Here is a 16,061-nt window from a genome sequence, read left to right on the forward strand (position 1 = left end):
CAAAATATGGTAGAGCCTTAAAATGTATAGTCTGTTGCCCTGGATGGCGTGTGAATGAAGGCAGGGGAGGATGGCGGAGGGGAAGGGAGAGAACAAGTGTGGATGTGATACAAAATTGGAAAATGGGCACAAAGAGGGGCCTTGTGATAAAAGGAATTGTGTAGATTGCTATGTGTGTTGTATGGCCGACTGTCCTGGATGCAAAGCGTTGCAATGCGAAGAGCAAAATGGGTGTAAATGCAACCTTTGCGACTGCGGATGTCAGGAAGACCCAGAAGTTAAAAAGGGCACAAAGGCGTGCCATGAGATCAACACAGATAAGTGTAAGAATTGCCTGACAAAATGCAAAAATGTAAAAAAAGGTGGCAGATGTAAATGCTACCTTTGCAACTGCGGTTGCAATGGCGTGAATTGTCAGTGCTGTAAGACGTGTAACCCTAATAGCAAATGTAGTGGAACGTGTGACCGTGATGACCAACACAGCGAGAAATGCGCACACCAAGAAAGGGGTGCGTGCGGGGGAACAGTTAACATGGGCAAGTACCACTGTGCGGAACACAATGACAGAAACCAATGCGACTTTAGCAAATGCAATCCAATCTACTTCGGTATTGGAAAATGCCGTTTCAAGTGCACCAACTGCGGCAAACTATGTTCCCAAGATCAATGCAGGATACGGATGCGTATTATAATCGTCGTTGCGATCATTTTAGCATTCTTGCTTATCTTGTGGGCCTTGTTTCCAAAAAAAGTCCGCGGGATGATGATTAGAATACGCGCCGCTTTCTCCAGCTCGCCCAGGCACACGGGCAGATCCCTAAGTAATCTCGTCGGTGATAGAATTCCCGACTAGATGAACATTCATCGCTACCCAGCCTCCCCTTCAAAAGTGATACTCTAGACTCGTGTAGAATGCGTAAAGCTTCAATATCGCGGCGGCTGTTATTTCTCACGCCTTAACTGCCATCTTTTATCACAACGCAATAGTTATGGCACATAAACGTAGCATCAACACACGGTAATGCTATTTTATTGCCTTCTTATCCTCACTAACGCCGATTGCATGATACATAAGTAAACCCCAAAGCGGCGTGCCTGAGGTAGTAAATTTTGCCTTACTAGCCTCTCTTTCGAGGGCAGCACTCATGACGGACTACACGTTTCGGTGCCGGCAATGTATGTAACATGTGCGCCTTACTCTGTGCCTCAAGTTACTAAATAAAGCATATTAGATGTCAAACAATGCTGTGTTTTTATGCCTCATATGGCCTGTTACATGTCCCAGGTAAACACGCCTAGGTGGCCTTGGGCGGATGTACACGTAGGCAAGTTTAGAGCCAATGTCTCGTACAACATGGAACAACAACACAGACGCGTTTTTGATATATGTGTTGATAGCACGAGTTTCTGCAGACGCTCCCGGAGGAGTGGATATGGTTCTATGCGTGGAGAGAAATCCGAAAGGTCGGACAACGGGACCACCAGAGTCAAGACTAAGGAACGATATATTCACTAGACCGGGTAGTGAGGCTTACTACGATATACTACGGATAGATATTAATGCAGCAGCTGGACGCCTTAATGGTATCGAAATCTTGCCGCAACGAGGAGGGGTGAGGACAAGCTATGGACTTGGTGACAGGCGTACTAGTGACCCGCAAGACGGGACTGGAGGTGCCCGGACTCAGGGCAGAATAGAGCATCAAAGTTATACTGGATGCAACGACCTAGGTCATGCCTCTTTCCGGAGGAGGGAGGGTGGAGCTGGGGAAGCTGGGGAGAAGTAACATGCCTCTCAGCGATGACAAGGCGCCCCTGTCTGGAGGGGATGGAAGCAGCTGGATGAATTGAAGCAGAGCTGGTATGCAACGTGTAGTTATGCGGATAACGGCGTTTTCAGGTTGAAATCTCGTACCGTGAATTATTTAAGGCGAGCATGAATTCTTAAGTGTTACGAAAGGGAGTGGGGGTTGACTTGACGTAACACCGCGCATTAGCGCTAGCAGTAGGCATTGACAACCTTTGAAAGTATGTTGCCAATTGATAAGTCTCTGCTTATACGCCTGGAGGGGGAGACTCTGGGCTACTGGGATGGACGTGCCACTTGATTATCAGCATGCGCCTTGCCACATGCTGTGGTATTGGATATGAATAATATGTCAGCGTTGGGCGATCCAGATTCATGGCCACCCCAGTAAAAGGCGGATGGCAATGTAGGGGTGAGGGTATGGTCATTGTATACCTTCAGTTGGTTGAGGGTGTTTGAAAGTTAAGGTTGGTTGTTCATTGCTGTGCAGGATTGATTGTCGAGTGATATTTAGGAAAGATGTCGTGTCAATGTAATAGCAACGGAAAACCGTGTGATAAACCACAAGAGTGTTGCAAAATTGGTTGTACGTGTAAGTGTTGTATGCATACTATAGCGGTTTACGGTTGCATCGTGTTTTTCAGCGTTATCGGCTTAGCAGGCCTCGTTTTCTTGGTCCTTTATATCTGCGCGAAAGTCCACAAACAAAGCCTCATGACAGTTTTGGACCAATTATACGATGCCTTCGCTGGAACCAAGCCCTCACTCCACTGATATCTCATAGCCTTACTGTAGCCATGTGACATCTGATGCAAATATTGGTGGTTTATATTACGAAGTCAGTTGCAATAACAGTGCCTGGTGCTCACACAGTAACGCAACACAGATTATAAGCATTGAAGGTCAGTGATAGTGTTGCTACTCCAGTGTAACCCCATAGTTCACGGATGTTGGGGGCCCAGTGCTAAGTACGCTTTTCACCTCTTGCACTGCGGCTCAGTTGTTAATACGCACCCTATGCATTCTAGTAGTGCTGTATCACAACGGGGCAGGGGGATATTATACGTGGAGCAGTAGAGCGATGCATATATGTAGTGTCTCCGTGGACCGACTGAGTAAGACAGCACCTAGCATTAACGAACTACTCGGAATCCAGCAATCCTACGTATAATGTGCAACGCATAACATAATCCCTATACAAAGGCTATGGATTCAAGACACGTTAAATAGTGATGAGGAGCGTGAAACCAAGAGAAGACTACGAGTCTGTGGAAGAACCTCAAGCCCAAACTGGATGGATGCCCGCATGGATGGCACCAGTGACGATCGGCAACGGAGCGACGTGGATCCCGCAACAGGTATCAGCGTGAGGCGGTAGCCCCGCAAAATCGAAAACCGACCCTAGGCACGTAGCCACTATAAGATGAGAGAACACAATAATAATAATAATAAATTGCCTTACCACATGCTGTGATATTGGATAGCCATGGTGCATCAGAGTTAGATGATTGGGCATGACAATTACCCCAGCACGGGTTGGATGGCAAGGTAGGGGTGGAGTATGGGCATTGTGTATCGTCAGTTGCTGCAAGTGGTAGAGTGGTGAGGTTCGTTGTTCAGTGCTGTGCAGGGTTTGTTGTCAGGTTATCTCTAGCAAAAATGAGTTGGAAACAGGCGGGGGAGGGCATAGGCTACGCTCTTGCTGGCATCATCGCTTTTTCGGCCCTCGCTGTCTTGGTTCTTTACATCATGGGCCAAATTTATAACAAAAGTCTTGGTACAGTTTTCGCCGAAATACGTGACGGGTTCCGTGATTCCAAGCCTAAACTCCAATAGCCTCATAGCCTCACCCAGTCCACGTAGCCTTCTTGTAGCCAGGTAACCTCTGATATCAATGTGATGACTTCCAATAGCTGACACATTTGTTTAACATGTACTTACATAAAGCCTGTTTTAAAACCAGTGGTCTTGCGATGCGATTATTGCTGCTTCGTAATTTTCCTGTACACCATGACACGTAGGACCATGTGCTAATACATTTAATCAACACTGTAGCATAGGGTATCATATTACCGCTTATAGCGATAATTACTATTTTTTGGCGCGTAGCGAATCATCATTTTCACCGCCGCATGTAGGAGACAGGATGGCAGATATGGTACTGCCAGTTTGTGAATCATTAGACAAATCATTCTTCTTAAATCCCATCCTGACTCTGCTCTTGAGGCACAGGTTGCACGGGTCGAAGAGGTGGGTGTCGAAGGTGCAGTCCCAGCCGTCAGTCAGGAACGCCTGGAGGGGGGACTTGGGAGATGTGATGTCACTGCCATACCCACAATCTTGCCAACCACCATGAGACTTTCCTCGATTACACTGCGACCTTAGGAACTGCAACTGGTGGTGGGCGGCGTAGACATAGTCCCGCAGCTGGCAGAGGAGGCAGGCGGGGTCGGGGGAATAATAAAAAGCATACTTGTCGAGATCCTTAAAAAAGTCTTTAAAAGCATCTGAAATATCTTTATACTTAATCTTGTAGATAACGGTGGCCAAATAGAGGCACGTCTCTGTCAATTTGTCGGTGACCACGGAAGCGGTCAGCTGCTGGGGATCTCCGGTGACCTCGATGGCATCACCTTTGAAATCTTTAAAAAGGTTTTCAACGTGATCAGCAATCTTCCCAATAAGCCCATATTGATTCAATCCAACAAACCAGTAGAGCATTTCCCGAACTGTTTTGGGCGGGGGCAGACGGTCGGAGTCTGGGAGAGGGGAGGGAGGTGGAGTGATTATATCAGTTGAAGAAGTGTCAACGGACCAAGGGTTTTGGCATTCATTTGTGCCGAATGGAGTAATAACACGTTCATCTGCCTCTCTTGGAGAGTCACGCGGCATCCCGGGATCGTCGTACCCCTCAAGTCCGATACGTTCAGGCGCAAAGTTCAGATCGAAATTGGTGTTAGGCAAGCCTGGGAAGCCTTCGTCGTCTGAAGGTTTTAACTCGTCTTTAAGGATATCCGCCGTGTTGGCGTAAGGGTCGTCTAGGTCCACGTCGTTAAAAATGCGATCTTCATGCGGCGGTACCTCTATCGACAGGCCGATTTGGGGGTCGACTTCGCGTACAGTGCGCGTCGGTAATTCTATTTGGAATTCCCTGGTTGGTTGTGGCTCCGTGAGGAATGTATCTCTAGGAATCGGCGAGGATGGCAATTCGGCGTCCGGCACGTGTGATCCGCTTAACATTGATTGTGGAACTGGGGGATCTATTTTTTGAGATATAGGGACGTTGGCATCGGATTTTGAAGAGTTTGCCAGGATGATGCCTTCCACTTCATTCACAAAAGCAGGCGCATCTCCATGTAACTCTACGAGGGGAACAACAAATGTATTTCTAGGCATCTGTATTGGAATGTTAATATCTTTTTCAGCTGCATCGAGCATTTTTTTTAGTTCCTGATCCTTCATTCTCTGCCTTTTTTCTTCTTCCTTGTACGCTCTGCGCATGTTTGTGACCTCCTGTTGCCTCAAAATTAAATCGGTGGGATCCGGAACTGGCTGCCCATCCAACGATTTTGCATGATCATGATGGGTTTGATGCAGCAACTGCAATCGACGTTCTTCTTCATTCTGTTTGTCACGCTTCTCCGTCACTTCGTTCCCTCTAATGTTCACAACTATTTGCCCATCGTGACGAAATATTGCATGGTCAGCATCAGACACCATTGTACCGTCAATAACTACAGCTTTATCATCGTCCAGCCCGCCCTCTTCATCTCCTATTTTTTCTTTCACTTCCTCTCCGTCAACTGGAAAAGCCAGTTGACTGTCGTCAACACCAACTACTTGGCCATCGATACTGTGACTTTCATCTTCAGCATTGACCAGTGGTCGCTGCTCAATAGTAAACAGAGCGGGGTACCCACCACCTAACACATCTGGCTTGTCAATATTGAGAGTAACGGATTGGTCAGCATCGAACACATCAGCATTGTCGTAACTGTTTACATCGTTCTTTGGAGGCAGTGTTATTAATAGGGGCATTGAAGGTGTTGCATTTCTCATTTGATTATGTAGAGCCGCAATATATGCGTTATCCGATTTATCAGACTCCTGACGCTTATGCACTACATCAATCTCTGGAAGCATAGCCTCACGTTGAAGTTGACGTTTTCCTTCTTTTTCGCGTTCCTTATCCTCTTTTTCACGTTTTCGTTTTGCTATTTTTTCTTCCCACGGTTGCAAAATTTCTCGCTTCTTATACTCCTCCCAAAGTTGTTCACTGATGGTATCATATTTATAGTTAGTGGTGGTGGGCTTTTTATATACTTTGGTACAGAATTGATTGCTATTTTCAGTGTCCCCTATGTTTAAAAATGTCGCCATAGTAGGCTCGAGACACTTTTTAACTGACGGAGGCTGACCACTTCCTCCTGCTCCACCGCCACCTGGACTAGAAGACGCATCAGCGTTGTCATCTCTATGAGACCCTCCACTACTTTGTTGAGTTGAGAGTGGAGAAGTCGCCTGGGCACCCGAGTCCTGACCACTACTGGGACTAGGGGCATCAGGTGACTGAGGCTCTTGCCTTGTAACACCTGAAGGCTGAGTTGGCTTATATCTTGGGGAGGCTTCATTTGGATTTCCCTCCGCTTTCTTGCCCTGGTTCTGCGCTCCCTCCACTTTCTTGCCCTGGTTCTGTGCTCCTTCAGATTTATTGCCTTGGTTTGGAGTTCCCTCCGCTTTTTTGCCCTGGTTCTGCGCTCCCTCGGATTTCTTGCCCTGGTTTGGAGTTCCGTTGGCTTTGCTACTCAAATCATCAGCACTCTGAGCTCTTGTATCAGCCGGCTTAGGTGCATCGTATTTGGTGGCCACAGGCTTTGCGGCATCGGTTTTAGCGGCTATAGCCTTGGATTCTTCATCCTCCAATGGTACGTCCTCCGGCTCAGATTCTTCATCATCATTTTGCTCATCTTCTTTTAGTGTACACACCGAACCATCTAAAATCTTTTTCAACTTATCCAAACCTGCATTTGGTGTATTAAGCTCAGCAATCGCACTATCCCAATACGTTTTCAAATCATCATACGGAGGGGCATGTGCTTTATAATCATTGTAATAAAATGTAAATCCGTAGCGAATAAAATTCTCCGTGAAATATGACGCAACCTTCGGGGCCTCACTCGGAGACAGCACACCACTGTTACGGGACCTTCTACCCACCTTAAACTTCTTACTGCTGAAAGATTGAATTTTTTCTAAACTCTTCATAACTTTGGGCAAGTTTGTTTTTAGCCAACTCGCCATCTTCTTTGATATATCCTGTTCGTTAAGGTCGCCAAGATCCCGCCCGTACCCGGTAAAGGAAAACCTCTCACCCTTAAAAATGTTTTCGAGAGGCTTTTTGAGTTCGGAACAATGGTCTTTCAATTGTTGGAAATCAATACATTTTTCTCTCGTATATAAATGACTTTTAAAATCGTCCTCATCCTTTACCTCTGCAAATATTCTGCAAAAATCCCTCACCAAGCGTAGAGCGTTGGCGATATTTGGAGAGTCAGCGCCATAGTTGCCAAACACTGAAGTGATGAAGACGTCCCGAAATAGATTAGCAGCGTTGGAATGCTTTTCTAAAATATTTACAATGTCAGTTAACATATCTTTACCCTGGGAATACTTACCCTTACTGAGTTCATTCAACTCACCCGCCCCAAAGCCACCAGGGATGACACCGTATCCAGAACCGGAAGTTTCAATGAGATATTTATCAATTGAACCGGCACTGGATTTCATTCGTTTCACGAATTCTGGGCCCTTTGCAGCGAACCATGCAATCCATCCAACCTGATTTTCCGCCCAACCACCACCACCCAGTGCGGCAAACTTCGGGTCCACATTGTACCGCAAGAAATACATCACAGAGAGTACTTTTGGAATGCATTGTAGGAGAGCGTTGAACGCATTTCGAGCTGTTCTTTCGCCATTATACAACTTCCGTAGAGAGACGCATAACTTCTTATGAAAGTTTGACACAAGATTCAAGAAGTTGTAGAGTGCTGATTCAATACTATCTGCATTAACACTTTTATACATTTTCCCAAGAAGTCTTTTAAGTCTACCGGAAAGCTGTACTCTCACAACCTTTTGCTTTTCATCATGCAACCACTGGAGGAACTCCAAACACTCTTTAAGAGTCTTGAATTCAGGACCCTTGCCACTCGCCATCTCTTCCACCTCCAATCATCCACTAACCCAGCCTTACAAAACTCCACGTCCAGCCTCCAGTACCATCTGAACTGGGAAACACTTGAGTGATCACCCACTGATCCACCCTTACAAGACTCCACGTCCAGCATCCACGACCATGTGAACTGGGAAACACTAAAGTTATCACGCCTCTAACCCACCCTTACAAAACTCCACGGCTAGCCTCCAGGACTATGTGAACTAGGAAACACTGGAGTGATCACACCTCTAAGGTGACGCCGCTTAACACAGCATGGCAGACAACTAAGTGTGCTGAGTGAAAGGGCTACGATGTGATGCGCTGAGTGACAACGATAGGCATCATACAGAGACAATGCCACACTTAAACCATATTGCAAAATCCATGAACCATCACAAGAATCCTATAGACATACCACTCACCTGAGGAGGGAATGCGACAAGCCGAGGCAACAATACTGGAGTGAGGGGGTGTAGAATGATAGCGACGTAATATTAATAGTAGGCATTGTAGGTGTAAATGGAGCAGAAAATACAAACATTTGGTTAGACGTTAGGTGAGGCGGTATGTCAGCTACTACGTCATCACTTTGGTCAGGCGATTGGTCATCAACGCAATCATTACTGTCTAGAACATTAGATGTCAGTTGCCAGTTAGGTGATCAGTGGGATTTGGATTACGATGTTTGCGCTACCAAATTGCATAGTTCAGCTGTAGAACGCGATGCAGAAGGGTATCTTGCGGACGAGGAAATCGCGGATGTTGCGGCCCACCGGAAAGCGGAAGATGCAAAGGTCGAGCAGGATGATGGCGACGATGATGGCAACGATGACGGCGGCGATGGCGGAGTAGGGAGGCGGGGAAGGTGGAGCTTTGTTTTCTAGCTTGAGAGCTTCGGGAGGAGATTGAAGCTCTTGTTTCGCGGCTTGTTGCTGAGCTTCGGAGGAATCAGGGAGTTGCTGTGGACCGGGGGCTTTGCAGGTGTCACGCGCCGCTTCACATTTTTTTATACAACATTCACATTTACATTTTTTAATGTCACACTTATGACACGTCGTTCTCTCATCGCACTTATAGGTTTTTCGATCTTTGCTTGCTTGGCGCTTTAGGAAATTTCCGAAACACGCATTGCAACTGCCGAAATCTTTATTACATTCCACACAACACCACGGACAACAATAACAAACCTCAAACGTTTTACATCCATAACCACAATCGTTACACGGATCACCTGATTTTGTCACCCTATAACCCATCTTCCCTCTCCCTCCCAGTCCCCTCAACTTGCAGACATATCAATCACCTAGCAACGCACTCACCAACTGCAACACTACCACTGCCGCGCCCAGTCCCCTCAGCCTGCTAACCTATCAGTCACCTAGCAACGCACTCACCAACTGCAACACGTACCACTGCCGCTCCCAGTCCCCTCAACCTGCGAACATATCAGTCACCTAGCAACGCACTCACCAACCCGCAAACATAAAACACGTGCCCTTACCGCTGTAACCACCAACCCGTTCCCGCAGGGTTAGGACACCGACACCCAGTCTTCCGCCAGCGATACCACAGCCGCGTATCATGCAGTACAGAGATACCAGTCCCATAGGGGGTATATGTAGATTGCTTACCTTGCCTCACATATACCTGAACAAATGTATTGCAGGTTCTTAGACCCCTAAATAGTGGACGCGATGTATTAATCACTGCCCATGTTGTAATGGTGATGAATCATTAAAATGATTGCGATGCTGCTGGATTATTGGCCCCACCTGTCATCCGGCACGCATGTTATGCTACAAAAAACGGCGTCCCACTTCAGTAGGCTATTTAGTTTTCTCAACTTAGATATGATAGAAATACTATCCATAGCGTCTCACAACGTTTTGTTGTTAATACTGTATCACTCAATGTTACACTGAACTTCAAATCCCAACCGTGATGGTGTCTAACCCCCTGTTGAACTGAGCTTTCCCGAACGCTGTTCACCTGCTTCGGCGACTCACCACTTCGCAACATGTTTGCCATCGTGTTACTGATTAACATCTCAATATAAAAATTTCGAGATTTTGTTGTTGCCCATCCCATCAATCTGCGGGCTGTCACTGAGTTGGGCAGCACCTATACAGTCGCAGTTCGCATTTAGCAATGTGACTTACTGCAACATGACATAACATCTCATAGAGTCTATCGTGAGCACCTGACCATGAGTTAAGGCACTAGGCGTCTGTTTCGCAACCCATTGTTCGACACGGCCAAATACCGAATAGTGGTCGCTCATCAACATCGGTGAAATAAGTGTCGTCCATCGCTAATCACCAGGTATTACTCATTGCTACGTATTAGGGGCGTTGTCAGTGTTTGGAATTGCGACCATGCATGGAAATGGTAGCAGCCCACCTTCCCAGTTTATACAGGAGAAAGTGTATGACGAAGAAATGAGACGTATTTCCATTTCAATATATTAACCAGGCATTATGTTTTACACAGAAGTTATAAAGACTAAAATACGCTATTGGATTTGCAACTACAGTAATCTCAACAAAAACCTATGATGCCACTGGAGACACAAACCAAGAAGTGACAAACATGAACTGACAATTAAAGTTTGTAATTACCACACGAGTTGTTACATCTCGATTACTCATTCCTCGGCGTAGTAGTTCTCGATCTGTATGGTGGATAAAATGACCCCCTTGATGGTGACGCAGCGGCATTCAAGTGGCGGAGATTGGCGCAGCTTTTCCCCAGGTCCTGAGAGTTTACTGAACGAATATAGTAAGACAAAGTGATTGGAATGTGACGCTACCAAAGAATGGCTGAAGTCGTTTATGTTCTGGACGCTGCCGTTTACTAACATTTGGTGGAAGCAGTTGGGTGGGTCCAGGACATACGGTACTGGGCAGTCGAATGCGGCTTCCTTAGCGGCTTGAAGGTCTATCTTGCAACCAATTTCTCTTCCGTCAGCGTCGTAGAGTTTGGGTGTTTCGGGTTTGAACAACTCATCCGATGAGGACGTAACACCGCAGCCCTGCTTCTAGGGATCCGTAGTCTCCATAGCAACTTCAACGACATGCCACGTGTCTAGACTGGACAACAACACAACCAAACAAATCTTGTAGAATACATTATAGCAATCGCGTTCAGGTAGCACACTTGTCTCAAGGTAATGTAGTATGCGATTCGGGACATGAAAGTCAGGGACAACTGTAGCTTCTTTAGCCGACTGCTGTGTCCATTCAGAATATATGCTATTATTCATGGCACCAGTAGATTTCAGCAAGATTGCGTATGGTAGACCCCGATGTAAATCGAAGCAGTTTAGGTAAAGAAATATAAAGAAGTGCTAAAACCGTTCCAACCCTAACGTAGCCGGTTGTGGCGCCCTAAACATGTACAACTAGAATATCATGATATACAATTATAGAGCGTTATTTAAGTTGTATTTGCGCGGAAGCATTAGTAATCGAGCAGCTCCAGAATAGCACGCTTTGAGTTATCACCCACGGTGCTGTAGCAGAGCCTTTTGATGCGGCAATATCCACCGTGCCGCTCCTTGAATCTGATGGGTGCCAGTTTTAAAACGTTTTCGGTTAGTTCCTTGTCGTACAGCCAACGGTTAATCAAAATTCGTGCGTATCTCTGATCGGGCTTCTTGGCGTACTTGATTATTCGCTCCACCTTGGGCTTGGTCTGTCTGGCCTTGTTGAGAGTCGTAATGATGCGTCCGTGACGGAGCACTTCTGTTGTCAGTGTACGCAATAACGCCTTACGCGCGGAGTGTGTGCGCTTTAGTTTCTTGCACTCTCGTAGATTACCGTAGAGAGCGAACCTTCGCGCACCATGGGTAGCGCACGGTGAGGCGATGAAACACTGTTCACGGATCGCGTTGGCGATGCCGAATAGTGCCACGTAGCTAAGAATACTTGTCAGCCTCATCCACTTACATCGTGGGACGACGTGTGTCCAGTTTGTCGTCGTCTACTAGCGTACCCGGTCGCAATAAGCATGCGATATCTAACTAATGTTTCAAAGCAAACCACTGCTAAACATCCACTCTGCCTATCATGTAATCGGAGCACTTGGAAGCCTGAGCACTGAGTTTAAGTAACTGTTTTTGCAGGCAGTAACTCGTTAACCTTCTGAGAACACTGCTACGGAAGTTAAACCGTGAAGCACCTTCGACATACAATACAGCCGTTTATTTTGATGTTCACACTCTCCTTTAACTACTGAAGCTTGCCTGTTGTCACATTAATGGTTTTCGTCGATTGTACTCACTCTGACTCTTCTCAAATCGTAGCCATATTGGAAACCAGCGGCGCTTCAGACCCTTCTCTAAATGTGACCGTGCACATATATAACGGCTGTACGAAATATTTTCTATACGTCACGATACGTGCAACCGTGTATGGTTTAGGAAGGTCGCGCAACTCCCCAGTGTCACGCCACCAACGCAGCCTTCTGCACATCCTTTGGCCCCAAAGGCACTGATTTGCTTACACATACACTAATTATACAACTATAGTGCCGGGTATTCGATGTCTGTGGCACCATGGTTGCCATAGTCAGCTATGGACGCAGCTGCTCTAGTACTGGCGGCACTGTGGTCGGTGTCGATTGCTGCGTGCAGAAGGCTGACATTTATCGGCAGCAGGACGCTTAGGAACTCGTTGGGGACGTATAATAATGTAACATGGGCCAGGGTGATGCCTGTGCAGGCATCCCGGCTGGATACTCCTGATACTGAAACACCATGTGATGACGACTCGTCAAAAAATGCACCTCCTTTGGACGATCCCGACGACCTTTCCGAACAGCTCGGCTATCAGTACACGGAAGAGGACCTGCAGCGTGAGCGTGACGAAATTAGGGACTTTTACGAAATCAACACCTTCAGCATGAGTGAGTGGAATTCGCCTCCGTGTAAATGCTGCGCAGAAAGGGACAAGCTTCCTCGAGCTCACCCGTTGTACAAGTTCCTACGAGAAGAGCGCAAGAAAGCGATAAAGCTTGAGCGTATCCACAAGTGGAGGCAGGCTGAAGGACGCCGCCAGGAGTGGCGGGATTTCTTCAATTCAGTCAAGGTAGGCAACACCCTTGAAACACACAACAGTGTCAGAATGGAACGTGTGAGAACATTTTTACCGAGGAACAGCAGGATGTGTGGAAACGTCTAATGGACAAGACAATGCAGATCGCCGAGCCACTGCTCGAGGAGGTTGAGGCGATTCTGTCGAACAATAAGCTGTCCCTGGAGAAGCGCAACGAATTGGCTGTTGAGGTGCGAAAACAGATTAAGGATGTTCAGGAGCAGGTGTTCAAGGAGTTTGAGCCCGAGATGTTGGCGTGCGGCGCGCTGCAGAAAACGCAGGAGTACTTCGCCAACGTCCCGACCTACGTGATGGACGTGTGCCAGCCTGACATAAATCACAACGTGTACATAAAGCCGGAGAACTGCACACTCCCCGCTGATATAGTATGGTCAAACACGGTTCTGGGCAGTGGCCGTGAGCCGAACGAGCCGTTTTGGAAGTTCCACCTGCTGCCGTCGTTAGGGCAGAAGAAAAAGAAGCGCCTAGGACGTGGCCACGGGAGCGGCCACGGAGGCAGTTCAACACGTGGTTGTAAGGGGCAGAAGCACAGATCTGGACGTTACATAAACCCGGTATTCGAGGGGGGTCAGATGCCCCTCTACCGTAGGCTGCCGAAGTTCGTTGGCCGGCCCGTGGGTCCAGGCCATCGCCACAGTCGCAGGGAATACCAGCTTATCCCTATCCACCAGCTTAACGTCGCACGGGAGGGTATGGTTGTCGACTGGGCAACACTCGAGTGCCTGGGAGCACGGCTTGGTCGGTACAAGCGTGGCCATCCGATCAAGGTGATCGGCGGCAAGAAATACGCGGGTGTTGCGAAGCCTTTGACCGTTCGCAACCTGATAGTCAAGGCCCATGCATTTACACGTTCCGCTGCTCGCGAAATTATGGATCTTGGCGGCCGATGCATGCTGCTTCGCCCTAAGACTGTGGACATCGTGGAGGAGGAGTATCACCCGGACGTCCCTCGCGCTCGCCGTTATATTTTCAGCGGCAAGATATCGCGTCGTGAGCGTCGTAGGCGTGAAATCAAGCAACGTATATGGGAGGAGATGCAAAAATCCGCCTCCAGTGGTACTGCGCCTACCGAGACATCAGACACAACGGACCAGCCACCGTTGGCCACTCCGGAAACTATCGCATCGTCTACCGCTGAAAACTCAATTTCACCAGCTGATGGCGCTACACTACCGCCCGACGAATCACCATCACCTGTGTCTGACATGCCGCCTGGTGAAGAGGCGCATTCACCTCCAGGCGAATCGGACCAACTACAAACTGAATCGCCTGAAATCGCCGAAGAACATGATGACAAGCATTGCGACGCAATATCTCCACAATCGCATACGGATGCCCCCGTAACACAAAGTAATACGACAATATCAGCCCCAGCTGAAGCCGAGGAGAACCCAGGGATTTCGCGACCTGACGAGGACCCAACCACAGCAGATGATGGTGGCGAACCGCCTCCCAAGCGCCGCCGTGGCCGAAAGCCAAAGTCACTGTCGGCCGATAACCCTTAGGGGCAAACTTAGTGCGTGATTATCTTAATGTTTGCACTGTGTTCGAATGTTACGTCACAAATGATGTTGCAGGAGCGCTTATCCGATAAATCGTGTAATTGCCTCCGCGCCATGTAATGGCTATGATTGGCACATTGATGTGTGATCGCAACGCATTGATGCCGTCTGACGAAAGCGCGGCAGCCGAATGCCCTAAATGTGACATCTCACACTGTTATATTACGCTACAAACACCGCTGATACTCTGGCGTTTAGGCCAAAGGCGTACAACGTATGCTACAGCGTGAGTAGTGTGCGAGGCAGGTCGACCGACACACATTCTGTCAAAAACCTTCCCAGCATTTTATATATAGCATAACAGTCAAAACAACTAGACGGTATTCTGTGCTGATCTTCTAGGCGCGCTTTCCCCGATATAGCCTAGGGCGTTTGGCCCGCCTTTCCCAACCGTCTGTCGACCTGGCGCAACAAGGAATCGGTGTCTAATGGAAGCTTCCAATACCTATGTGATCGACGGCGTGGAGATAACTTCCAAGCCGCCGCGGGCGCGCCGGAAGGCCGACGTTTCCCGCGGACGCCGCCACGAGTTGGAGGAGCCGCCGTCTCCTCCGGATTCTCCCGAGGTTGACATAGCAGCTGAGGTGGAGGAGCTCGCATCCGAGTCTCACGAGTTCGGTTACCTGGATCACCCCGCGGACGTGATCATTACTGGGTCCGGTAAGCATTTTTGTCGTGCGTTGGAGTCTATCATACTGGCGATGTTCGGCTACATAACGGACACTTCGTTGGTAGATGCGCGCAGCCGTCGCAGCATTTCCGCGACAGGCAAGTCGCTTAACCAGCTGCTGTTCCACGTGCTGGTGGAATGCCTCTACATGCACAACGGTCACGGGTTCGTGGCCAGGTACGTGCGCGTCGAAGGCGACGTCGACGTACTGCGGCTGTTAGGAGGCGACACATCTGCAGAAGTGACGGTTTCGCTCTATGGCGACATATACGATCGGAAACTGCACACGTGCGGCACGGAAATCAAGGCCATCACGTATCACGGGTTGAAGACGCAGATGACAGTGGGCGACCAGGCAGTGACTCTGACGGATGACCCAGCCGAAGGCACATCTCCTGACGCCATATCGCATTTCCTCCGCAGTATTGACGCGGATTCGCTGAAGACAGCTGAGTTTAAGCTGTTCGCTCACGTGGACATCTGACGCCGCTCTAACTGGCTGTTAGAGAGCCGAAATTGTTCTCAATGGCACAAATAATCGTAATATCTACACAGTACTTTGGCGTTTGCAATGTCTGTGCGCCGTAAAGCACATACACTTCGACTGGGATTTCACGTGTGTAATGCACAGGGTCCATCTCGAGGGGCTGCTATGCGTTTAGTACGTGCCTTTACATGCCGCAAATAA

The 16,061-nt window shown here is 48.1% G+C and overlaps 2 protein-coding genes across 2 annotated transcripts; both read left to right on the forward strand.

Annotated features, from left to right (window-relative positions):
- Positions 1-12,601: 12,601 nt before the first annotated feature.
- On the forward strand, positions 12,602-14,646 carry BBBOND_0311220 (50S ribosomal protein L15, putative; the record flags this gene model as incomplete). The annotated part of the gene is made up of 3 exons (XM_012913951.1): positions 12,602-12,932; positions 12,969-13,114; positions 13,144-14,646. The coding sequence occupies 3 exons, from the start codon at positions 12,602-12,604 to the stop codon at positions 14,644-14,646; spliced, it is 1,980 nt and encodes a 659-aa protein (XP_012769405.1).
- A 485-nt stretch (positions 14,647-15,131) lies between these two features.
- On the forward strand, positions 15,132-15,857 carry BBBOND_0311230 (ARCHEASE, putative; the record flags this gene model as incomplete). The annotated part of the gene is made up of 1 exon (XM_012913952.1): positions 15,132-15,857. One exon carries the CDS (start codon positions 15,132-15,134, stop codon positions 15,855-15,857), a length of 726 nt encoding a protein of 241 aa, XP_012769406.1.
- Positions 15,858-16,061: the final 204 nt, after the last annotated feature.

This window comes from Babesia bigemina (genome assembly GCF_000981445.1).
Source record: "Babesia bigemina genome assembly Bbig001, chromosome : III".
Classification (NCBI taxonomy): domain Eukaryota; phylum Apicomplexa; class Aconoidasida; order Piroplasmida; family Babesiidae; genus Babesia; species Babesia bigemina.